At 39.7% G+C, this 25,607-nt stretch overlaps 1 protein-coding gene across 1 annotated transcript; it reads right to left on the bottom strand.

Annotated features, from left to right (window-relative positions):
• Positions 1-46: 46 nt before the first annotated feature.
• BTBD1 (BTB domain containing 1) lies at positions 47-17,449 on the bottom strand. Its single transcript, XM_061999793.1, has 8 exons — positions 17,026-17,449; positions 10,220-10,376; positions 9,545-9,650; positions 7,818-8,015; positions 6,616-6,808; positions 6,107-6,194; positions 1,879-2,025; positions 47-978 (listed from the first exon to the last, which is right to left on the bottom strand). The coding sequence occupies exons 1-8, from the start codon at positions 17,406-17,408 to the stop codon at positions 820-822; spliced, it is 1,431 nt and encodes a 476-aa protein (XP_061855777.1). The 5' UTR covers positions 17,409-17,449; the 3' UTR covers positions 47-819.
• Between the last annotated feature and the right edge of the window lie 8,158 nt (positions 17,450-25,607).

Below are 25,607 nucleotides of genomic sequence, written 5' to 3'. Positions count from 1 at the left end.
GGGCAGCATTTAAGGCTGCAATCTATAAAAGTAGTTGCACACACAATTCTTATTTTAAACTAATTTTTTAGTTATTAGAATGTCCAATGCTGAATGACATCACTACAAGTCTTCTCCTTTTCACATTATACATTTTCTTATAGGCACACATGTATATACAGTGCTTTTCCATAACCAGCTCTACGTTCCAAAGCAGCCCTTCTGCACGAACAGATTCGGGAAAGATCCATTTATTGCTGAAGTTGGCTTGTATTTCTTCTGTGCAGCTGGAGCCTGCACTGCTCAGTCCATTAATTTGCCATGGCTCATCCAAAAAGTCAAGATGATAGCAATAGGAGTCCAGCTTTGCTGATGTACTTCAAAAAATATATTGTAGCAATTTGTGTCCATAGGGTTCTTCCAAGGTCATCGTGGAAAGAACTGAGCTGGGGCTATAGCAGCAGCTTTACTGTCTTTTTAGGACAGGTTGGGGAAAATGTACACCAGAAGTTCATAACGAGTAAGGAGGTTCCAGTTCAAAACATGAATTGTAATACATGAGACAGGAGGAGGTGAAAATGCAAAGCAATTAATTGCAATACTATTTAAACCAATCTTTTCAATACACAGCATATTTCTTCCATCTGATGCTTTGTTATGAGGGAAAACTAAATTACATTCAACCAATACTGATGCAGAGAAAACAGCTTTTCCAGTACCTTTCAAACAAGTTAGTTTTGTTTTCACACATTCATTTAATTTCACAGATTTTTTTTAACTGCTGCAATAGTGAGCTGAAGTCCACTGATACACTGACACACTGGAGATGATCAGGTGAAGTTATGTGTAAAATATTATTTCTGGTATCTGTCCATCTTCTATTGATGTACCATTGTTGTTACCTGGTGAACTATAGAAGACAAAGCATGTTTTGCTAGCAGTAGGAGATTCATGGATCACTTTCTTCAAACCTTTTGTTCCATAGTGGGAATCGGGACCCTAAAAAACATCAGAGAGATGAGCAACTGAATGGAAGTGGGCAGTAAGACCTATATAATGTTGAAATGCAAAATAATCCAAGTCAGTAGTGTTTAACAGCATCAAATTTCTGTACGGACATGTTATACACAAAATCACAGACAACAGATGCAAGTGCTCTATTTCTAAATAACAACAACAAATTTTCTCCAACAGCAGACTTAAACCACTTGATTTTATCCAACTAGTAAGAAAGAAATATTCTCTAGTATTCCTCCTTCTCATACAGGTTATCCACATTCTTAGTTTCCCTACCTCAGTTTCTTTCAATGTGCAACATTTTTTCCAACCCACTAAGCTTTTGTTTTCTGTGTAGGGAATTACATTCAAAAGAATATTTTTAAAAAATGAGAAAATATCAAATAAATTTGTCTGCAACATTAAGGAGACATTCCTTGAACAAATATTTCCTACATTTCAGCATTAGTTTATAAAAAGTGAACATTTCTATAGATAAGCTTTTTAGATATATAGATAAAAGCTTTCCATTTCTAGCTAGTGGTTAGAATATCTTTGATAAAAGAAACCAAACTTAAATTTGAATAGACAGCTGTAAGATTAAGTGTTCTGGATTGTGTTTTTGCCCACAGTGAACTAAGTGACTTCCTTCAGGACTCATTCCGACTCTTGCATCAAGCCAGAAAGTAGGAAGGCACGAGGATCCAGTTATGAATTCAGTGCTGTGGCACAGAAGAGAGATAGCAGTCTTACAAACTACTGTGGAGTTTAACTATGTCCTTGTTTAGCACTAAATTTAAAATAAATTCAAGATCTAGAAGACACCTTCCCATTAGAAGACACATAAAAGAACAATTCTTGTATCAAAATAACATTTTCTTCTATGCTGTTGGACATTCTTACTTTCAGTGTTGCACAAGCTGTGTAGCAAACCGTTGGCAAAATCTCTATAGGTTCCTTGAACATAACTCTGAATGTACTGGCTGTTCCGTCACAACTAAATCCAGTGTCGTTTTGTCCTAGTGTTTGATTCTTCTCGTAATCAATTATCTGTATGCAGACATGAAAAGAGTATTTTTAGGTTTACAAGCTTGAGAAATATTCTTATTGTACACGTATTAGAAGATAACAAGCAAACACTTGCCTACTCCACCCAGTTTCATTGCAAGGATCGTGCAATCTCGCAACAGGAAAGTAGGTGCAATTTCCCCGATACGCTTGGGGCTGGCCCAACACCGTGCCCATCCATGGCCTGCGAGCTCTCTGTGGGTTGGGTTCAACCCTGCTCCAGTCAGGTTGCAGTCTTTGCTTGGGAGATAGCTCTTAGACCTTCAGTTTCTGACCTTCATATACCACACGTAACCTTGTATTTAGATTTGCTGATCTTCATACACCTACACAACCCACATGAGGGAAGCACATTTGCTGGCTACAGCTAATTTAGAAACCAAGTTTTTATAGATAGTGTAAGAAGTCTTGATATATTCTTTAAAGAAAACAAGAACTTAGGCTGCTATCTTTGATACAGTTCATTTATTGGCTAGATTCAGTATAAAACTTTCACTCACTACTTTTTTTCCCTTTCCCTTAAATTTTAGTGGTGAATAGGAATCACGAGCTAAGGTGTAGTAATAGCAGATACCTCGCTTATCATTTCAGATACCAATCCTGAGTCATGCTGCCAAACACCTCTTACAGAAGCTGGATATCAGAGCTTTAGAGTAACATGAACACTTCTCATGATTACTGCACTAACAAGAATCCTATGCATTTTTATATTTTATTATTAAATTTCCATAGAATTTTAATATTGGACAAATGAGATGAAGCCCTATTGCAGGTAAAATGTGCTCTAATTTGTTTTCCCCTCTCAGAATCAATGGAAATGTTCACAGCTATAATGCTGAAGTCCTAAGCTACTTTCACATAGAAATTATTACTATTACTGTTATTACTATTTCAAGAATTAAATGTTTTAACTCTCCAAAGCTCTGTTAGTACTGATGCAGGTCCAAGAAGAAAAGTATAGACACGGGACTTAAATAACTGTCTGAAAAGATTGTGACAAGAAAGTTTCAGATTCATCAGGAACTGGTAAAGAGAACCTGTGTAAGATGGATAGCCTTCATCTGAACCATAAAGATACATTAACCTTTCATTTTGGATCAGAAGCATGTTTCTTAAGTGAATCTCTTGATCATTCCCACTAAATATGTTTTGGTTTGCCTTGCAAGAATGAAATTATTTTCAGATTACATAAAGCCTGCAAACATGCTGGAGGAGTACACCAAATACTCTCATCTGCTAACAGGAACTTAGTCAAAAGGATCAAACAAGAGTTAATGCAAAGTAAAAAATCTTCAAATATGTGTAGTATAGCTGCTAGGTCTTCAGTAACAACTCTTGTTCTAAAGAGCCAATCTAGTGTACTATGCTACTCATTTATACAGATGGATACTTTTAAGAAAACCAAACTGATGTCACATAAAATCAAGGAATTTCCAAGCGAGCTTTTAAACTGAGGAATGTGGAAAGGCCAACAAACTTCTTCAAAACCTCTTTTCAGATAGATTCTATTTGGAAGAGCACAAGAGGAAAGGCACAACAATTCTCCTTTAAGAGACAGACAAAAAAAATCCTATCCTTAAGTACAGGATGGTCAGAGAATAGTAATCATCAAACAGGAATGAGAAGACAAACTGTCATTTAAATAGGATACCCAGAAAATTATCTGAAAGAGCAATTCCAGCACATGCTAGAAGTCTATGAAGTAAGACAGGGACAATGGAATTTCTGTCCCTCAATGAGACACAGATTCCTTTCATAAAATTTCCCACACACCTCATAAATCAATGTGATGGTACCAGGTTACAAAATACACAGCACAGAGTAAACTGGGACAGTCACAGAATGCTGATATGTTGTTAGAAATCTTAGAATCAAATCAAAACTAATCTCAGTAAGAAAGAGAATTCAAATGGAATTCCATACTTAAAAAAAACCAGTGCTGGATCAGTATTACCAGAAGACAATCCCACCACAACACACTAAGAGAGATCAAACAGGCTACAAGAGCAGGAAATAAAATTTTAGTGGAGTCTTCAGTTACTCACGCAGACCAGGCAAGTGTCACATCAGGACATGAAGCAGGGATGACATTTTTAGATGCTATCACTGCCCATTTAATGGAGCTTGCTAACCAATTGCTCAGTAGGAAGAAATTCAACCCTTGACTTGGTACTGAGCGATGAGCAGGATCAGATTCAAAATTTCATTAATGGAAACACTACGTAACAGTGTCCATAATACACTTAAGAGTCAACACTCCCACGTGAACAACAAAAGCAAATCCATCACAGCTGTGCTAAATTTCAAAAAGAGAAAAATAAGGCAGCTTGTTCAGAAGAAGCAGTTAGGAAGAGCAGATCCTTATAAGAAGCATGCAGGCTACTAAAGGACTTCACATGCCCAAGTACAGTAAGGCTTGAGAAAAGAGGAAAAAAGCACATATCAGCAAAAGGCTATTCCTGGAAATAAACAAACAAAAAAGGGCATCCTACACAAAAAAAGTTTTATCCAGATTAAAGTAGAAACACGCAAACTCATGAATTAAAATGTGAAAAATAAAGTGGGACAAAAGAAGGTTTAGAACAGCCACCTGAAAGCATTAAAACTGACGTTAAATCAGTCTTTCAACACATCAGTAGCAAAAAGCCCTATACACTCTATGGTAGGCTAAAATATATGAAGATGTGAAATGAGCAGCAGCAGGGTAAGGTCTTGAGAACAGCAACATAAATCATTTATCAGTAGAAGAAATGGGGGAGATTCCCATGCTGGTACAATGTTTTCAGCAGATCTAAAACTGAAGTAACTTTACAGAAGAAATGGTGACAGCATACAACCTTCTGTCTACGACTCTGGATCAGTATCCAGAAATATGTCAATCTTCTCCAAAATCTCTGGGAAAGGACAAACCTCTAAGCCCCAATATGTGCCTAAGGCAAGCTAAGAATGTAATAAATGCCCAATCAGGTCAGACAAATGCTCCAACAGTAGCAAGAAATGTTACTAAGGGTTAGGATACAAGTCAGGGCTCTACTGTCATTCCCTCAGCATCCACAACTGTTCTACAGAGCATATTACCCTTCTGTTCCTTCTGGAATCTTCTAATGGATATGTTATTGATGAATGAACATGTTCGTAACATCACTAAAGTCAAAAGAGGTTATCTGCTTCTTGGGGCAGAATGTTTAGTATCTTCTACATTAAAAAAATTACTCATCTCTTTTGATCTGCTAATATCAGTAAGGGTGAATAACAAACAGTTCTGCATTTACCTTCTCCATTACCCTCATGACTTTAGAAGCATTGCTCACTCCTCCCTACAGCTTTCTACCCTGCAAACTGAAGAGTCCTAGCCTTTTTGGTCTCTCTTCATATAGCATCATCTCTACCTACTTAATTACCCTTTCTTGTTAATTCATTAGTCATCACTAATTACCCATAATCATTAATTACAATTTTCTCTACCTTCTAATTCTACTGTGTGACATTGGAAGCTACACAAAATACTCAAGATGTGGGCATATCTGGCTTTCATACAGCAACACAATGTCACCTTTTATCTTGTTTTCAGTATCTTCCTGGGGACACAATGAGCTTTTTTAGCAGTCACTACATATTATGCCACTGATTTCAGAGTGCTGTTGATGACAAAACAAGATCTCTTTCCTGAATTTCTGGAAACTTTATAACTTAGTATGTTCACAAAGTTGGTTCTTTAATAAAATTCCTCTGCAGAAATTCCTCTACATGAATTCAAGATTAGTCTAGGCAAGTATTCTGAAGAACGATTCACCAAGAGCTACTAAATAGAGAAACCAGATTGGTCTGGGGAAACACCTATACTGAAAATAACTGAAGGACAGGAGAATACAACAAAAAGGGAGAAGAGTTTCATACTGCTCTTTATTTTCCCTAACTACCTGCTTATGACTACTGTTGGGGACAAAACACAAGGTTAGATTCCTGGCCCATCAACTGCTCCTACCTAAATATACACCAAACCTTTTACAAGTACTGCAAGTGGAGTTTCTGCATAAGCCTATTTAAACGGAACATACTGTACCTGTATATTAACTTGATAGTCTGTGGGTCCATGAATAGATCCATATAATCCAAATCCCACTATGCATATTCTTCTATTAACTGTGAACCTAGTAAGACACAAGCCAAGAAAGGAATTTTAACAACTCATTGTGTTACCTTATTTCCAGTCAAGTGGGAAAAGACTCCTGCTGAAGAGCAGGGAGGGGAACTGAAAATGACAATTTGTTTTTCAATACCACTTTCTATTTAGATTTCTATTTAGATTTCAGAAGTAAGAAAAATGCCTTATAAGGCATTTTATATAAGGTATCAGCTTTATAGGTTAAAGCTTGGCTAATCCTCCAAGATATTCAATATCACTCAACAAACACTTTGGTGCTTTAAGTACACAACAGCTATTTTAAAAAACAGAGACCAATTGTGCCCAAACCAGCATGTTTGTTACTGTACAGTATGTAAAAGAGTTGGAGTAACACTTTTCTTTCCACATTACTCTGTAACTCCTCCAAACAGTTTCAAAAGCCATACCTTATCCGATCACTTGTTCCACTGTAGCCCCAGCGACTCTCCACTTGCTGGAACCTGTTAATGCTGCATTCTTTTCCTCTGAGGCAACATCTTGGTCGGTCAATATAATCTACTTTAGGTTTAGGATTGACAGTAAAATGCAGAAAGAGATTTACTACTTCTCGATCTGACAAGATTCCAGACTGAGCAGGGCCTGTGAAAAGAGAAAGCTTCTAAGATGATTCAAATAATTACGTGTATTTAAACCACAGGTATTATTGTGATCTTCAGTTTGTCTACATCTTCCAATGGCCAGAGCATATTAGAATCATAGAATGGTAGGGGTTGGAAGGGACCTTTAGAGATCATCTAGTCCAATGGTCTAGGGTCACCTAGATAAGGTCGCATAGGAATGTGTCCAGGCGGGTCTTGAAGACCTCCAAGGAAGGAGACTCCACAACCCCTCTGGGCAGCCTGTGCCAGGGCTCCCTCACCCCCACAGTGAAATAGTTTTTTCTTATGTTTAAGTGGAACTTTTTGTGTTCCAGCTTCATCCCATTACCCCTTGTCCTGTTGCTGGCTACTATAGGAAAAAGGGATGTCCCCAACCTCCTGACACCTACCCTTTAGATATTTGTAAATGTTAATAAGATCTCCCCTCAATCTCCTCTTCTCCAGACTAAACAGCCCCAGTTCCCGCAGCCTTTCCTCTTATGAAAGTTGTTTCATTCCTCTGATCATCTTGGTGGCCCTGTGCTGGACTCTCTCCAGCACTTCCCTGTCCCTCTTGAGCTGAGGAGCCCAGAACTGGACACAGTACTCCTGATGAGGCCTCACCAGGGCAGAGTAGAGGGGGAGAAGAATCATCTCCCTTGACCTGCTGGCCACATTCTTCTTGATGCATCCCAGGATGCCATTGGCCTTCTTGGCCACGAGGGCACATTGCTGGCTCATGTTTAGCTTATTATCAATCAGGACTCCCAGGTCTCTCTCTGCAGAGCTGCTCTCCAGCAGTTCAACTCCCAGCCTGTACTGGTACAGGGGGTTGTTCCTTCCCAGGTACAGGACTCTGCACTTGTTGAACATCATGAGGAAATGTTTTGCTTTTGTATGTGCATCACAACTTTTATTAGTATGGTATTAATAACAGAATAGTGTTAAGCATATAAACACAGGTGAACAGTGCAGAGATACTGTCTAACAGTAAGAATCCTAAAACTCACCTGCTGCAAACTCTTCAATAGTCATTAATGGAAAACGGATTAAGGAAAGAGCTCTTCCAAGGACTTTTTGTTTGTTTCCAAATGTCACAGGCAGTTGCTGTCTTTGACATTCTGCTTCTGCCCAGCGAACAACAGCTCCAAAGAGTCTACTTTCTCGAATACTAAGGGTATCTCTTTCTAGAACTGCACATAATGTATCTATAGAAAAAAAAAAGTTTAGATGAGGTTTAGATCAGTTTTCATCCAAGCCAGTCAGAGTGCTATAGGCTAGGTAAGCTTAAAATGTTAAGTAAATACTCAGAACATTCATAATAAGACAAAGATAAAACAAGTAATGTATAAAGAAGTCTCTCAATGGTGTATAGTCTACAAAGTAAATTAAAAAAATCATTTTCCTGTGAAGGGAGCATATGAACTTTCTTTTTGATTACTAAGAGTGTGGCTATATATAATCTATGTAGTACCAACCAATGTTCCAAAGCATTTCCATGTCTAGGGCAAGAACAAACATGGAAGTGTCCAAGTGGTGAATGCACACTACTAAAACAAGAAGTTATTCACGATGACATTGTCATATTCTCAGATGATCAGGCACCTGCCAATCTGGATCAACTATAGACACAAGCAGCAGTGGTGCACACAGAACCACTTTAAAGATACGTGAAACTGATCTTAAACACTGCCGTATTTGCCACCCACAAAACTTGAAGGTGGAACACAAGATGTGAGGCAAGGTATTTTCACATGTTTGGACAAATGCAAGTTTTCCTGTATTTCTTGATTTTGATGGCATTTTATGAAAAACAGGTCTGCAAAAATTCCCACAGAACACAAGCCTGGGGAAACAAAAAAAGTGTTTACATATTCTGAATCTTTTGTGTTCTTTGGCAATTTTTATACACCCTGAATTTGAGCAAGGAAATATCATATGGGGAAGTCAAAACAGATTGGGACTTATCAAGAGTAGAGATGAACACTCGCAGCCTGGGTACAAATCCCAATAACACAAGTTAATGACTTTACAATTTCTTTTAAGTGGCTGGAATACTTTCCTTCAGTCTGAGCTTTTCACATCATCTAGTTGACTTGGAGCAAAATTAAGTAAGCAAATTTATAACTGCTAGCTTTTCAGAAAACATGAAACATAAAAAACAGAAGTTCACGTATTTATTGTGAAGCAGATTTCACTTATTGTATCTGATCTGTGCAATTCTGGATAGAGAAGAGCCACGCAGCAGCAGAACAGTATGATTCCAGTTACACATGAAAAGTGTACTCAGCAAGTGAAAGCTTTAGCTTTAACGAAGGCATAGTGTTTACCACAATGGCAGCCCTGGGACACCAACACTGATCAAAAGCAGACTCAACACAGTGCAACTCTGCTCAGGACTGAAGCTCAAATGGAAGCACTCCAGGGACGGGTAATAAAACTGGCACCGATTATACACTGCACTGATCATACATATGCAATGTCCTGTTTTGCTCATTAGCAAACTCACTAACATGATGCAAGGGCTGTTGTCCAAATGCCAAGATCCACAGATGGTCATTGCACTGGAGCCCATGGGTCACTACACCTTGGCACTACAGACAAGGAGGTAAGATGTGCTTGGGACTCTACACACTTGGATAGGGAAGGTGAACTATCCTGGGCTACTGTAACAAAGTCTTGTGAAAGGAATTGTAGGGCACAAGAGGTTTAATCCTTAGGACACAGAATAACTCACCGATATCAATGTCAGTAAAGCCTTCTGCACTTATTGCATCCATAGTACTTTTGTCTATTGTGTCAAGACAAAGACTAGCAAGCTGAGGTTCATCAAACAAACGAGCCTAAAAAGGTAAAGAAAAACATTACGCATAAAGTTGACAAACCACTAATCTTAAAAAGCAAGTATTTCTACTCTGACACGGACCTAAATTACAATAGGTTGATTCGTCTAAGTACTTCTTGTGTTTATACCTTAAAAATGAACTTAAATTCTCAAGAGAGTACATAATTATGGATAATTCACTAAAGGCAAGCTTTCCTTCACATTTATGTTTGTAGTTTTGGCAATATAACAAAAAAAAGAGTACACATCAAATCTACCACAGTGAACTGGAACAGTTTGAAGTAAAAACAATTAGAGGATTCATGCAAATAAACCATAGAATAAACTGGCTCCATTTGAAATGTCCCTGTTCATTGCATACTGGAAAAAGGAAAAAAACCCACAAACCACCACCTTTCTTCAACATTAATAAGAAGCTGAGTCTGTAAAAATACTAATAGAGCAACAAGACATTTCCGTACACAAATTAGACTATGTGATAGCCAAGCCACTCTGAAACAATATTTAGTCATTTCCCTCCAACCACTGATTTTCTTCCTAGTAAAGACTAAGCTTAAATTTACCTACTTGAGTAAGCAGCATAAAGGCATTATCAGCTCGGAGGTGCTTTGTTAGAAAATCCACACAATGTGCTTCCAGGGCTGGGACTGCATACTTTTTAGCAGTGTATAAAGTAGTCATGACTGTTTCTGGACCAATTTGAACTTCATCTGAATAAAGAAACCTAGAAATCAATTCATAAATACAGATCCTAAGAACATATCTTGAAGGGGCAGTCAAGTACAATGTAACAGTCTCTTTGCATTTAGAGAGCAGATCCAAGATCTGCACTGTGAACACACAACAGTTGACAATACAGCATTAAAAAAATAATCAGTTAGTTAAAGGGTTGAAGAAAGAGTATTACATTAACCTAATGGCATACATCTGTTTTAAATATGTATTACTGCCTAAGACTGATCTGGCTATACATAGCTACTTAACTGTAAACAACAGCTGAGCTGCAGAATTATTTAACATAAATACATGCTCTTTTGAGTCACTAGGAAGAGTTGTATTTCTAAATATCAATACATAACCCTCTATGGCTCTATTACTGAACTTACTGACAGTGCACAGTAGCTTCCCCACCACAAGAACAGTGTCAAGGACTCATACTATGATGTCAAAGGTACCAGTCTGTATCATTCACATGAGAGGAAAGGGAGTCACAGTCTAGCAAATGACCTTGAATCTCCTGTTCCTGCCATAGCAAAACACTCTGGCTTGTCTCCATTGTTTGAGGCTAGACAACTGGTGGAGATTTTAGCATATGCTGTGAACTGAAAGATAGAAGCCTCCACCAGGACCAGGAAAAAAAATCTGTTTCCTGAGCAGCTGCTATTTGAGACCAGTCAAGATAAGATTTATTTTAAGGTTCTGTATGGAAAAGATGACTTTTTAAAAATAACATTTCTTACAGGTGACTTAGTAGATAATCTTACAATATTTCATCAGTTCTCCAGATAACAATCAAGAATAGCCTGTAACTTCCAAAAATACATTTATCCCCAAAGTACAGGTGATTAAACATAATAAACCAGGACACATTAGTAAATGCAGGAATTGCACAATTAAGACCAAGCCTTTCCTTTATATTTCTTAGTATTTTTGTTCAGGATCTCCTGTAAATGAATGGCAAGCAACATGTAGAGAGAGGAAGCATGTTTAGAAGGCTTTTAAAATCTAACAATGTACAGTTTGTATTGAACAGAAGAAACTTGTGAAAGTAAAGGACTCAAACTTGTCTGCAACATGAGGAATTAAACCTAGAATTAAAGTTTCAACTGAAATTCTTCACTGTGTCTATTTCTTATATTGCAAGAAAATGCTAATTCTGGGCAGTTGCTAACACTCAACTAAATATGGCGTTATATGTGAAGTTTTCTGCCAGTTCCCAACAGGTAGATATTAACCAACAGGTACATATTTACCCTTACAATACTCCAATCTACTCAAATTACCAGCTTGGATATCACTTAGGAAATGTGAATTATTTAAATGTGATTAAAATCCTTTAAACGGGATTGACATAAAACAGTTTTTAGAAAGCATGAGTTTAACTAAATGCTAACATCTTTTTTAGTAAAAGTTCCATGTAATTAATCTAGGATTGATTTGAGTGATAAACTGTTATCTGTTGATGAAAATGATGGGCTGACTTGCTAGTCACAGGCACTGACAAACTGATTTTTACAAAAGTAAGATCTCATAGGTACAGTTTTGTATACCAAACTGACAAGTAGTTCATTAAAGAAAAAGAACAGTGCATTTACATCATAGTTTTAAGGTTTAAAAAAAACATCTATTTAAAATGTCCCAATCTTCCTTATATGTCTTTATACTACTTGGAGTCCAAATCTGGTAAGAGATGAACATTAACTGACTGTAAGAAAAATCAGCATTACGACACCAGAAATCTTACCTAATTCCCCCCAACCAAAAAGTTCACTAAGTTGATTTTTGAAGATGATTTTCTTTTTATTTCTTAAGTGTATCCAACTTGAAGCCAATGAACTGACACACCAGAAGAGTTTATCTAGCTTGTGGTTTACTTTCTACTACAGCTTCCTAACAATCAGGGTGCAGTTCCAGACTGCACTTTTCTGACCCTTGCTTTCCCAGGAATTTTGTGGGCTTTTTCTTCACATGATCAAAAAACACAATGAGCTGGCAAATGACAGGAACTCAAACATGGCAACAAATACATAGATTAAGGTTTTTCATTCATGTGAGATCCATGAGCTACAGGATGCTTTTTCACCCCATGAAGGGCATACTTGAGGCTCTATGCTCCAATCCCTCCCCTGCTGTATGGCTGGATATACATTAAGAGACACTCCCCAACTGAAAGTGTGTCAGTGACAAACTAACAGGACTTAAGTGATTAAAGTTCTGACAACTACACAGCATCTCAAGCAGTAACTAAACCATCAGTGTGTTACCCACACTATTTTCAACACAAATCCAAAACACAGTCTCACACAAGCTACTACAAAGAATTTAAGCTTATCCCAGACAACCCCAGTACATTCTCCACCCCTTTATTGCATTACCACTTAGATCACGCTCAGGTCCCACACTATCTCAACACACCCTCATTAACCACCTCTTTCCCTTGCAAGGGTCAATAAAATATACATAAGTATCCATAAAATGTTCACTGATTTCCTTTGGTCTGTGACTTTGGTCTGCAACTGTTATGAAGTCCCCCCAGGACAGGAGAGGGGGTATGTTGCATGGACTTACTGGGCACTATTGACCTCATTAGCTGTTTCTAGACACCGATCTCCAAAGGACACAACAGTGTATAGTTACAGAATGTGTGATACAGTTACACACTTTGGAAGTAAGAAAACTCATTACAAAAAGCATCCAAATATATTAACAAAATCACATTGTTGGGGTTTTTTTTTTGTGTTAAATGGCATGTTTTTGACACTGCCAATGTTCTTTTGAATTTTCAATACTAAAAAGTTGGAATTTGCAAAGTTCAAAGGGAGCTGTAAAAAAGGTAATACAATACATTGTTCTAGGATGTTATATAATCCTATTTCCCGTAAGTATACAGGGGAATGGTCATGATGCATACATCTACTCACAAAAGAGGAACTCTAGGTGTGTCTTCTCTCTAAAAATCCCTCTGCTCATGTGCCAAGAGCTCTCTCTGTGTCAAATCTTCCATTTGTGGCATGCCTGAACTAGTACACCTTTATGTTTATACTACTGTTCCTCCTTCACTTAACTAAGTGGGGCTCAAAGATCACTTATCCTTTCCTCTTGCATTCTTTCCTCCTCTCCTCCCCTTCAATAGACTTATAGAACCAACCTGCTCTTTAGATATTGGCTATTTTTATTGTCATCTGGAATGGTGTTTGTGTATGCATAGTGGAAAATTCATGACCTGAACAATTTTTTCTAAGTAACCACTCAGTCCTTCACTTCACATAAGCCTCTGATAACATTTTATGCTACTTAGCTTCACTTTCAGGTTAGCACTCCTTCATTCCTTAGTCTTACCATCCTTCCAATAGCTGGAATATTTTCACCATTAGAAGCACACAGGAATCTTTTTCCACTTAGTCATGATTACTCCCTTATTAATAGCTTCCCAAAGTCCTCTGCAAAGACATTTGGAAGACTAATAGATAAATTTGCAACACTTTCACCACTTTCCTTTATACTATCATCAAAGGACAGGTTAAATTACTGTGAAGTGTGAAGAAAGGTAAAAAAACTCCCCAACATATTAAAAACAACAAAATGAAACCCTAAAACAGAATCTTACTGAGACTAATGTACTTGACGATTTTTGTTCAATTTGTAGTTAGAAACATACAAGAAAATGAGCTGTTTAATTGGGAAGCTGATTCAAACTCTGTGGCTTCAGTATTATTTCAGCTCTCACAGAATTATTTGCCAAACTACTGAGGTAGACAGCTGCATTCAGAAAAATCCTCTGAAAACTCTTCAGGCAAGAGGAATACTGGATGATAAGCCAAAACACACGCCACAGCCATTTCTGAGCTTGGCCAACTGTTTTCTAAGAAAGTTCTCTCTCCTTCTCCAAACAATTTTAAAAAGTTCCCCTTTTCCCATCTTTAAAGTTACGATTCTAGGTCACAGACAAGGAGGACTACTCAACTTTCTCTAGAGGAAAAAAGAAATCCTGAAATGTCTTAGTGTAGTTACAGTGGTACAATCAATTGAAGCTTTTTTACTTAACGTGTTTTAAAATAATGAACAAAAATTTATTATGAGTCCTCTGTCAGAAAAATGTAACAACTGTAGCTGATTTAAAATTGGGTACAAATATATCCACAAGGGAAATAAAAAACCATATGTCATAGTCACCAAGTTAATGTGATATTTAAATTGTTCAATTTTTAATTATTTTTTCTTCCCCATAAATACAATTCTTGAACTACCACTGATTTTGTGACAAAATGTTAACACTGATGAAATTTTACATCATAGGACAGAGAAATGGCACTCTGTCTCACTGGACAGACATGGATGGAATGAGTCTTTTAACAGAATCTGAAAAATTTCCACCAAACAATCTTTTCCTTTAGCTTTAATTTACAAGTAGCATTTGTCAGTGGATCTTTATCAAACACAACAAGTAGAACTTGACTGTATTAGTAAATGTAGCAGAAATGAGTTGTAGAACTTTAAACAATTCGTAAAATATCCCTAAAAGTTTTTGCAACACTTAAACATTTCCTTTACTTTGATGTTCATTTGCTATGTGTATTCAAAGATCTCAACTTAATTTCTAGCCATTATACCTCAAACTGGTATTTGCAAAGATTAATGTCCTATAAAGTGCAATCATCGTTACCTGATCACTTTATTGATGATAGATAAAAAGAGGACAACAGTGCAAGGTGTAATTCTTGCCTCTTCTGGCCAAAACCAGGAAAAAAAAAATCCAACAGCTTGTTTTATAGTTCGTTTACTTTTTTAAAAAGGAGTATATACAGTAATGGAAGAAGTCCAAAACTGGTCTGTACTAAAGAAGTTCTCCTTGGGTATGCTTTTAATAAGGTGTTGCAATGTATATTTACTCTAAGATAACCTCTCTGCATATGGAAGAGCGTCCCAAAAAGCTGTTGTGTATTTCATACCAATGAAGACACCAAACCTGAGATGTCTCAACAGTTCATTCATCAGTCTGGTGATATTCAGAAAAGATACAAGTATAATCAGTTTACTTACGTAAGTCCCTGGCTTTTACGTACTAGAAACTCTAGCAACACAAGATGGCTTTTGTTTGCTTTTAAAAACTCTTCACTGCTTCACAGTTTTCAAACACCATCCCTTTTATCTTTACTTAGAACTTTCCTGTTTCTGTGTTTATATTTTTATTCAAACAAACTTCTTCCATACTATTACTTTTCACTCTCCAGTGATTGTCCACGTGTATATAGAGACAAACAAACATATCTGTAGTCATTTACTTTTAACCTTTGAAACTATTTTGCTTGAAAGACACTTCCCACTGGCTACAACTCTGCTACACAAACTCTTCATGTTGACACTCCTTCTTTGTTAAGCATCCACAAAACACAGTTCATTTGCTGACAACAACAGAGAGGCATTCCTGCTGCATGGTGGTTTGTTTTTTATGTTTCAAATCAGGTGCTGCAACTCCTGTGTCCATGATTACTGAAAGAACTAGGTGATGACTCTTACACTGTTCTTACCTGTTGGGCCTCAAAACAAAGGGAAATCTGATAAGATTTTCGAGCTTCTCCCATTACAGAAAGTTTGGAGACACTACGTACTTACTTTGAGGCAATAACACTACATGTTTCCTAAATGTTTATCACAGAACTCTGTTTCATATATTTTACAGAAGTTTTGCCTAGCAGAGGATAAAAACCTTAAGGTTAAGCAGTTTAGTCATATTACCACACCACAGCCTGATGCACAAAGAAACTATCAGTGATTACTTCTAAGATGATAAACTTTGTTTACCACAACACTGAATAAAATGAAACGACAAACTCATCAGCTTTGTGAGCCTGAGAGGTGGCAGATTCTACTCTGACCAAATTAGAAATCACTAATCTATTTGACATACTTATTGCTATCACTGCACTCATGGTCTCGCTGAGATGGTTTGTGTGTAAAAACTAGTTAGTTACTGCTTTCTGTTGCATGTTCGCTCTCCACCCAAAGTATCTGAAATAAGTGTGATTACAATGGGTATTACTCTGTCACAAAGATAAAGCAATTTATTACCGCTACTGAAAAATAAATGTAAGATGAATAAACGTTCAAGGTAAGTACCAAACGAAATGAAAAGCTTGGTAAAACATCCATCTTTGCCATTATTAGGTGACGGACGGGCAGTTGCAACATCCAGGGGAACCTCTAGTTCCCATCACCCTACTTTAAAAGAACCCCCGAACAACAGAATCAAGGAGGCAAACCAGATACCCACCACTACCAAAGTACTCTTCTGAATGGCCAATTAGCTGCCCGAAAATCAGGGGACTTCTCTTAGGAAAAGGACGCAGGGCACAGAGCAAGAAGGTACCAAACTGTGTTCGCGGGGCGGTTTGACCTTGCGTCCCAGCCCGCAAGGTGGTTACGCGTGTTCCCTGCATCCCCCTCCACGGACACGCTGACGGCGGCCCGGGGTAAAGGAAGGGCTCTCTGGGGGCAGGAGGGGCCGCGGAACGAGGAAATGACACCAGCGGCCGAGTGGGGATCCCCGGCCCGGCCCGGCGACAGAGCCGCCCCCGCCCCGCTGCGCGGTGCCCCCGGCCCAGGAGCCCCCGCCGTGCCCGGGGCCGCCCGCCTCCGCCCCGCCGCGGCCTGACCTCAGCAGCGCCAGGAAGGCGGCGGGCTCCACGTCGGGCAGCTCGATCTCGGCCGAAGTGGTGGCCATGCCGCCGTTGAACATCGCGTCGAAGACGGCGCTGCCGGCCGCCAGGACGAAGCGGTGCGCGGGGATGCGCTGCTGGCCCGGCCCGGGGGGCGCCCCGCCGCCGCCGCCGCGGGGGCTGCCTTTGCCCACCACGAAGTGCACGTCGCTGAGGAGCTCGTTGGAGAAGAGGAAAGCGAAGCGCTCCCGCAGCGAACCCTTGGTGGCCTGCCAGTTGTACAGCGGCTCCCGCTGCAGCACCGCGCCGGCCTCCGCAGCAGCGGCGGCAGCGGCGGCCGGCGTTTCCACGGGCGCACCCAAGCCGCCGGCGGCCGCCATCGCCGCCCTGAGGGGCCGGACCGGGCCGCGCCGCACCGCGCCGCTCCGTCCGCCGGCGGCACACGAACGAGCGCCCCAACGTCAGTCGCTCGCCGCCTCCGTGCCGCGCATGCGCCGCCGCCTCGCGCAGGCCCGCGGCCGAGCTACCGAGGCGAAGCGCCGGGGAGAGGCGCCGGGCGGGAGCGGGGCCCAGCCCGCTTCAGCCGAGGCCTCGGAACCGGCGCTGTGTGGCACTTGCTGGTTTTGTGAAAGGGTCCTGCCTGTGCAATGGGAAGGCGCTTCCAGAGCTGCAAAGAGGGAAACGCCGGACAAGCGCAGAGCGCTGCGGCGGGCGTGGGAATTTCTATGGTTGCGTGTGGGAATGAGTAAATCCCGCGGCTGGCCTGTTTAGGCACACTGAGTGCAAATTCACTCTTATAATACCCGATTCCTTGGGGTAACGGGTAAAAGAAGGATTGACCACCTATTTAAACTATTTCTGGATTAACGTTGAAACATTACCTTACAGTTCTGAAACTGGGGAGATCCATTTACGGCGTTTCTCCACATTTTTTACTGTTTTAAAATTCTGAGGAGGAAAAGCAAATAGTGATTGCAGCACAGAGGCAGTGCTGGTTTTGTGTCTAACGTTAGACATCACATTTACCATCCTTGCACCAGGGAATGTAGGGTGGTGAATGAAGTTGGCAAATTCTGACAAGAAAAATAAGATTACTTTTTGTGTACCATCTTCGTATCTTCTGGCAAAGAAAGGGGAAAGAAGTTGGGGGGGGGAAGGCATTTTTGCGTTTTCATCGTCCTGTCAACCCAGACGCTGTCAGGGGAAAAAAAATGAGGTGGATCATTTTGCCATCTACTGGAGTTCTGCTGTAAACGCAACAGCCATTTAAATTTGGGAGGTGAAAGCTGTTTATCATGGCTCCTGACTTGTCAGGATTTATGGAAGCGTGTGGCTAAAAGAGGAATAGAATATGTCACCACTCTGCATTTGGGTTTATAATTAGGACAAAACTGAGACCGAGCAAATGCGGTCCGTTTCGCAGAACAAGTTTTAGAGAACCTTAAGCAATTTCAGCAGGGTAAACTATAGTGGGAAAGGAAGCCACGGTGTACCAATCAGAAAGCAGCGAGTTGCTTTGCACAGAGGCTATATTTAAAAATAAAATCATACTGCTGACTTAGAAGAATGAAAGTATCGCCTTTGTGCTTTTCTTATGCCAAGGTGGGCGAAGAGGGGAAAGCGGGAGAAGCCCATGTTCCCTGTGATAGCTTAGGGACAGAGATGGAAAAAAATCATAAGGGAAACAGTGACACCATGGACATAAATAAATACTTTTCTGGGCGTATTTTTTTCTGCCATGGGGTATCACTGAGAGTTTGCGTCATTGCTGTCTTTCTGCTTTTACCTTTCTGTGTTTACTCAGAGGTTAGTCCGTCAGCTGAGAGCCAACAGCCATGACTGGTCTGCTGATGGAGAACCATGTTGGTAAAAAGTGAACATATGGTCAGTAACACACTAGAGAAAGTTAACGAGGATGGAAGAGAGTGAAGGAAAAAAGAACAAAAGGTATGACAAAGAGCTAAAAGGAGAGTGGCTGGGGCAGACAGGTTGGAAGAAAGCTGCAGGGATAAGTCAATCTGGAGAAGACAAAGCTATGCAAGATAGAAAAAATGGGGAAGGCCAATGACATGGGTTGAGAAAGAAGCAGAATAAAAAATAATATGAAAGAAATTTAAAAGTTGCTTTTTTAAAAACCAAAAGGAAATAAAAGCAGGAGAGGAGGCAAAAGAAATGAGACAAAGCAAAGGAGAAATACAACCCGGACGCCCATCAGATCTTGTCAGCTAAAACCCAAATGTACTAATTGAAACAATTTTGGTAGTAACAGAATTCCTTTTGAAACTAGGCCTTTCTGCATGTAGACACCAAGCCTCAGAAATCTGTTTCACCTGGTAATCTTTATGGCAGCTTCCTTCTTAAAAAAAAGTCTGACAGTTTTTCTTTGGCATTATCAGTAGGTGGATCGTGGCCACTTTTAAATGTGATGTCATGGAATTGTGTTCACCAGTCCAGATCAGAAATAATACACAATGCTTTTCCCGAAGGGGCACATATGAATGTCACTAAAATGCCATCCTGTTGTTCACTTTCTTGGGGTATTCAGTTTTTGTCTAGGAAATACAGCAGAAATTGTTATGGAGAAAAATATTTATATAACATAAGCAGTGGAAATTGGCCCAAGAAGAACGTTCTTTGATCTCATGTAACAGAATGGCTACAAATCAAGGACTGTAGACAAAAGTTCAACAGTATTATGTTATATAGCCGTGAAGGTTGTTCTGATCATTAGCCAGCAAAACAGAAGGTCAGGTCTACACTTTTGAGCAACTCATTTTCAAGGTCTACATAATAGCCTGAGCAATCTTGTGCTGACCTGCTGCCTTTTTCTGTGGAAATTCATGAAGGAAACCCTCTCCAAGTTTTAAGGTTCCTTTACCTGTCAGCAGAGAGACAGAGGACAATGTGGATTTACGTATACCAAAGATGAACCAAAGAATGTCCTCACTAAACTTCGGGGATTTCAGAGATACTTGTGATGCCAGGGATGTCCCAGAGACACAGGAATGTCTGCCCAGCCACCCTGCCTTCCCTGCCAGTGAAACGGGGCCAGCTCTGCGAGAGCCGTTAGAAGGGTTTGGGTTACAAAGCGTATTGTTGTCAATCCTTTGTTTCTGAAATTATTTAAATTCTCCTCCCTTTCCTTCTTTTCCCCACATGAAATCTGCCTTGTGTATGTTCTAGGGGAGCTGTTTTTGAGCTGGCATGTATTTTTACAGTGATTATCAAATGTTCTCATAAGTGGTTAGCAACCTTTCTCTGCTCTGGGAGGGAAGAGAATAATTCAGAGTAAATAACAGATTTGTTTGTGATTCCACTTCCTGGCTAGGGCCATTTGATGACATCTTTTCCTTTCCATGCTCAATTAGATTGCTAAAATCCTCTGCATCTGATGCATGCCATTGCTGGGAATGACATACCTGCATATTACCATTCCTCTGACTAAATTGTTAGTAGCATTAAAGTTAGGCAAATGGTAAATTTGTAATAAGAATGCTTTCAGATAGTAATAATAATGTTATCTTCTTGGGCTGTTTATTGTTATTTTTTCCTCTCTGGTTTGCATTAACCTGTACTGTTGTGATGTGGGGTCTGCAGCTAACTTAACCTTGCAAGTCTTGGAGCACTGAAAACAAATCCAGAGTCTTAAATGTAAGGAACACTGAAGGGCAGGGATTAGAGTTTTCCCTTATGTTTTATACAGTGTTGATTAAAAAGCCAAAATAAGAGCAATTGGGTTGTGGGTTTCTATTCATTTATAAATTCCACTGTAATCTAAACCTGACCATAATAAGTATGCAGCTTTCTCAGAATTTGTAGTTTTGCAGTTCTTTGCCATATCGTTTCTACAAGTAAATCTTGTATACGAGCTCTTTATTGCACACTCAGCTGTGTTGGTTAGTTTTCCTGGAATACTAAGGTTATCATGCATCTTGTGCCCTTGGTTATATTGATATATTTTTCTGATTTTTAGTGATACTACTCAGAAATTCTGCACTAATTTCTGTTAACATAATGTAATTATTGCTTATGGCACACTGTTGGCATAAACGTTCCTGCTCATCAAAGTATTTCTGTGCATATTTTCAGAATCCTAACTTAGAGATGTGTAAAACTGATAGAAATATCACATGGAAAGTTTTAATCTTTCCAGTTGTGGAGGTAGCTCTTTCATTTTCCATTCTGCACATTTGTGTATTTTAAAAAAACAAACAACAAGTGGAAACAGCAACATTCTTCACGTCTTTTATCTGACAGTAATTACACACCAAAACCAATTCATTAAGACTTAGAAGATTCTACTCACCACATTTTACATGACATGGCTGGCTCTATGAAAAACCTTACATTTTGAGATATATTTTAAATAATCAAAAACATTCTGTTTTCTGCAAAGCTGCAGAAGCAAAGAGGAGGAAATTCTTTTATTAGTCGTTACCAGTGTACCTTTATGAGTGATTGCTTTGTGAAGCCATTTCCTTTTCAATCCCTGCTAAAGGTTGAGACACAGCAGCATTTCAGACAGAGTACACATTTCTTCCATTTCTACTGGGGTATTTGGCTAACAGTTTGGTTTCCCCATGATTAACAAGATTCTTCCAAGAAGCCACACTCTCGCTATTTACAGTTTAAGTCAAACAGCACAACTGACATACTCCCTTTTAGTGTAATGCCTATTGATTTTACTCTGACGTGTCTCTTTCCTCCTTAAGATTATTCCTTGGTGCATAGAGAGGCTCTAGCACAAAAAGCAGCTCCTTTTAGAGGTATTGACATTCAGTTTTGTAAGCAGAATGGACAGTAATCACTAGTTCCTCTTTGCTTTGGTGCTGTGGTTGCTGCTGAAGAATCCCCCCAAATCCTCAGCAGATCATTAGCACGTGGCTTCTTGACCCCGGTGCACACCATCTGAACACCATTGTATTGCCTCAGGTACACCTTCTGGCCTGTGATTTACAATACCACCGTTGCTTAGGTCTCATACCCTCAACTAACAGGAACTTCAGAAATAGAACAGGTTGGATTTGAAGCTGTTAGAGGATTGCAGTTATGTGTGGTCTAAACTGCTTCCTCAGCAGTTACAAATTAACAGAAGCCCCAAATGTGAAGCTTGTAATTCATCTTTTAGTCCATCTTTAACTAGGCTATTGGTTACTGACTTCTCTTACCTTAAAAACTCTCTTGCAAATACAGGAAGTGCACTCTCAAGAATGTATCAGCTTAGTTCAATAAAAGTTGAATGACAGGAGTTGTTTTGTACCAGGATGGTATTTTGTAGCTGGCAATGAAAGCTTGCTGCTTGGCAGAGCTGTATGCAAACACATGAGCAATGCTTCCACGCGCTATAAATAAGCATCTCTTAATCCTTGCATTGATCTTCATGTGCTTGCTTAAGGTTCACTTGCCTATATTTGTATGAATTAATGCCATTTCTTTGATTTAAAATGAAATCAGGTATCTCATCGTAATGTGAAACCGTACAATCTGTCATGATTTAATGGGCAGCTATTAAAGATAAGAACTGTTTCCCAGATTAAAAGTAGACACAAAGACTTCACAGCCAGCTAGTCTCCCACTTTGGAGCTGGCCATTAATAAAGAAGCATTTTTATGTCATCCACAGTGTTCTTTTGCTGGCACATTTACTAACGCCTCCCGGGTCCTGACATTGAGACTAATCTACTGCCATTTAGTAGAGTGACTGAAGAGAAACATCTTCCATATTATAAATACTGATTATTGATTGAGTAATGGTCTGATGGAGAAGCTGACAAACACCAGCCTGAGCATACTGCGTGCGAGTTGAGTGTTGCCAGCCAAGGAGCCACACAAGTGGATCTGGTTCGTTGCTGTGGTCAGGATTCCCAAGGAGGAATCTGTCATGTGGCACAAGGCTGATACTTGTGATTTAGACAGAAATCACGTAGTTTCTGACACAGGAATGTGACAAGGTGGTGAAAGATCACCATTCTTGACACTGTGCTGCTGAAGGGACTATCTTTCAGATGAAATGTAAGATCAGCACTTCAGGAATCACGTGTTGTCATCCTCTGATCTGCAAGGGAAGGAGTCTTAAATTCTGTTTAGCTTTCCTAAGCTTCACTACAGTTTTTGCAGGAGATACATGTTTTTCAATCTTATCGCGACACCTAATCTTGCTGAACAGTTAAATAGTTGCACAATTTTCTACAAGTGATGACATCCATGATGGTGTTATTGGTTCAAAAAATTAGGAAAAAGAAAGAAAAAATGCTCTTGCAACATCAAAAAATGAATACAATTAAGTACATGAGAGGAAGCTGAGAATTTACACTTATTCTGGTGACAGCAGCTTATCAACACCACTTTCATGTAACACTTATCAGTAATTATGTTGTTAAAGACACCCAATTCCTGCCTTCATTTATATATTCCTGTTCTGGCACATGAGAATAGAAGGTGGTGTTACATACGCTTGAAGTCGAAGTTCTTCTTCCCCTTCCTCCCCCACAAGAACACTTAAAGCTTTCAAGAAATGCATGTGTTTTTGAGGATTTCTGCTTTCACACTGAGGGTATTGTTTGATCAGTAAGATGGTTCCCTCTTTGACTTAATTTCCGACTTAAAGGCAAATTTTGAACTATCTGCTGTTGGGGAAGTTTGTCATTTTGGGCTGCACTAACTGGAGCAAGTTATCCTTTTTTTTCCCCATAGAATCTATGTCAACTGTATAAATGAAGTCAAGAAGAAAGCTGGGGATGTTATTTTCTGGCTGAAACAGAAGCCAGGGTATTTTGGCACTGAGAAGGAAAATTGGAATTAGAAGGACGTGTAGCAACTAGAAATAAAGATTTCTGATGTGGAAAGTGTGGAATATCAGAATCCACATGTTCAACACTATCATGGGTGGACTTAGGGACCTCCTTTATCAGAAAATGAAGAACAACAATGGAGTTGGGCGTGCTCACCAGTGCTTCTTTTGCGGGGCAAGAGATGAAAATGAGAGGAAACACCATGCCCTTTTGAACAGACATTTCAGATATCCCGCTTCAGAGATCTTTTCTGCTACCAGATGATGTGCCTGCCACACAATGTGCCCTGAGTTTCTGCTCAGAAGCTGAAAGAGGACTTTATTAACAAGCCCAGTGCAAATTAGTGCTGGAATATGCTGGCAGAAGGGCAAGGAAGAATTTTCACGCGTAGGATTTGACTTTATGGTCAGAGGAACTAAGAAGTGAATCTTGAGACGTGAATCTTGAGACTGCACTGTGGCAGCTGCATGCAAATAAGCAGCCTATACATTTGAAAGCTTGAGAAGTAAACCGGCTGTGCATTGAAAGGTAGGCATTTGGAGGTGGTAAATTTAGCCCTGACTCATCCAGTGGCAATTTTGACACTTGGGTGGACTAAATTACTTTTAGGAGTTGCATCATGTTTTTACCAGATAGTTTGATTGAGCATGGTTTAACCCATTCATATACCTGTGTCTGGATTCTAGACCTTTCTTGAAATTAATTATGCAAGACTTTGTTTGTATACAATATACAGGACATAGATACATTCTGGGTCATCAAGGTCCTTTCTGTCAGAGGCAATCACATCAATTAATTTACTGCATAAACATATCATCAAATATCATCTTAAAACTGGACTTCTAAAAAAATTTCACTGCTTGTACTGTGAGAGACACAGAAGACCCTTTACTGCTAAAAATCTGTTTCCAAAAACTAGGGGAAATTTCTTCATAGCTTTGTCCTTCAAATTAGAGAGTACTTTTCTCTCCCTGGTGTTAACTCCTCAAGCATTTACAGAGAGCACTCCTGTGCCAAGCTCTCCAGCCTCTTCTTGATGGACAGGTGCCTTGTTTCCTCAGCCACCTCAGCTCAGCCCTCCTTTGTACCATTTCAATGTGAGGGAATCAGAATTGTGTCCATTATTGCAGATGGGTGCTTTTACAACTGCATTAATACTTCCTGATCTCTACCAGAAGGAGCTTGTCTGGCACGCGAGAAACGCATTTGCTGTGTTTCCTCAAGCAACCCAGGATGATCATTCTCTCTTGCAAATGGATTTGAATGCTTGATAACTTCTAGGAATAGTGGTTTTCATTTGTTTGCCTTGGGCAGGAAATTCATTCCACCTTTGTTTGCAAAACAACAGTTTGGTGTTGATAGTCATGTCTAAACAGTTTGAAGCCAGAAAAAAACCCCGCTGCTGGATAAATTCAAACATATGCCTAATTTTTGAGGGCTTTTTTGACATTTAAACGGAAAAGGCAAGTCGCAATTAAAACCTTTTAAAAAATCTGACGTCTTTGTTCTTAAGGAACCAGCTAAATTCCTATGCAAAAAGAGATGCACAGTTTTCTCTTACAGGTTTCTTAAAGACTCCTGCACTAGTCTGACCAAGGGAACCTCTTGCCCGTCTATCACCTTCCACCAAAACGCAATGCTTCCAAAGAGCCATCACGCACGCGGCCGCATCCACCTGCCATTTCTCGCGTCGGTCAATAATTAACCCGCGAAGCCTCTTTCCCAACGCCGGAGTTAACTGTTACAGCAGCTACTTGGTATTCCGCTGCTGCCGTTGGCCGGCGGTTGG

Source organism: Colius striatus, chromosome 7 (assembly GCF_028858725.1).
Source record: "Colius striatus isolate bColStr4 chromosome 7, bColStr4.1.hap1, whole genome shotgun sequence".
NCBI classification, from domain to species: Eukaryota; Metazoa; Chordata; class Aves; order Coliiformes; family Coliidae; genus Colius; species Colius striatus.
The sequence above is the reverse complement of the archived record's forward strand: the minus strand, read 5'-3'. Positions and strand labels throughout refer to the sequence as shown.

What these genes read in the sequence shown, in the direction of transcription:
- BTBD1 (XM_061999793.1), bottom strand. Translation starts at nt 17,408, where the DNA reads ATGGCGGCCGCCGGCGGCTTGGGTGCGCCCGTGGAAACGCCGGCCGCC. An exon ending in GCCTTCCTGGCGCTGCTGAG is followed by an intron (nt 10,377 to 17,025) that starts GTCAGGCCGCGG and finishes ATTGATTTCTAG; the next exon opens with GTTTCTTTATTCAGATGAAG. An exon ending in CAGCTTGTGCAACACTGAAA is followed by an intron (nt 979 to 1,878) that starts GTAAGAATGTCC and finishes GATGTTTTTTAG; the next exon opens with GGTCCCGATTCCCACTATGG.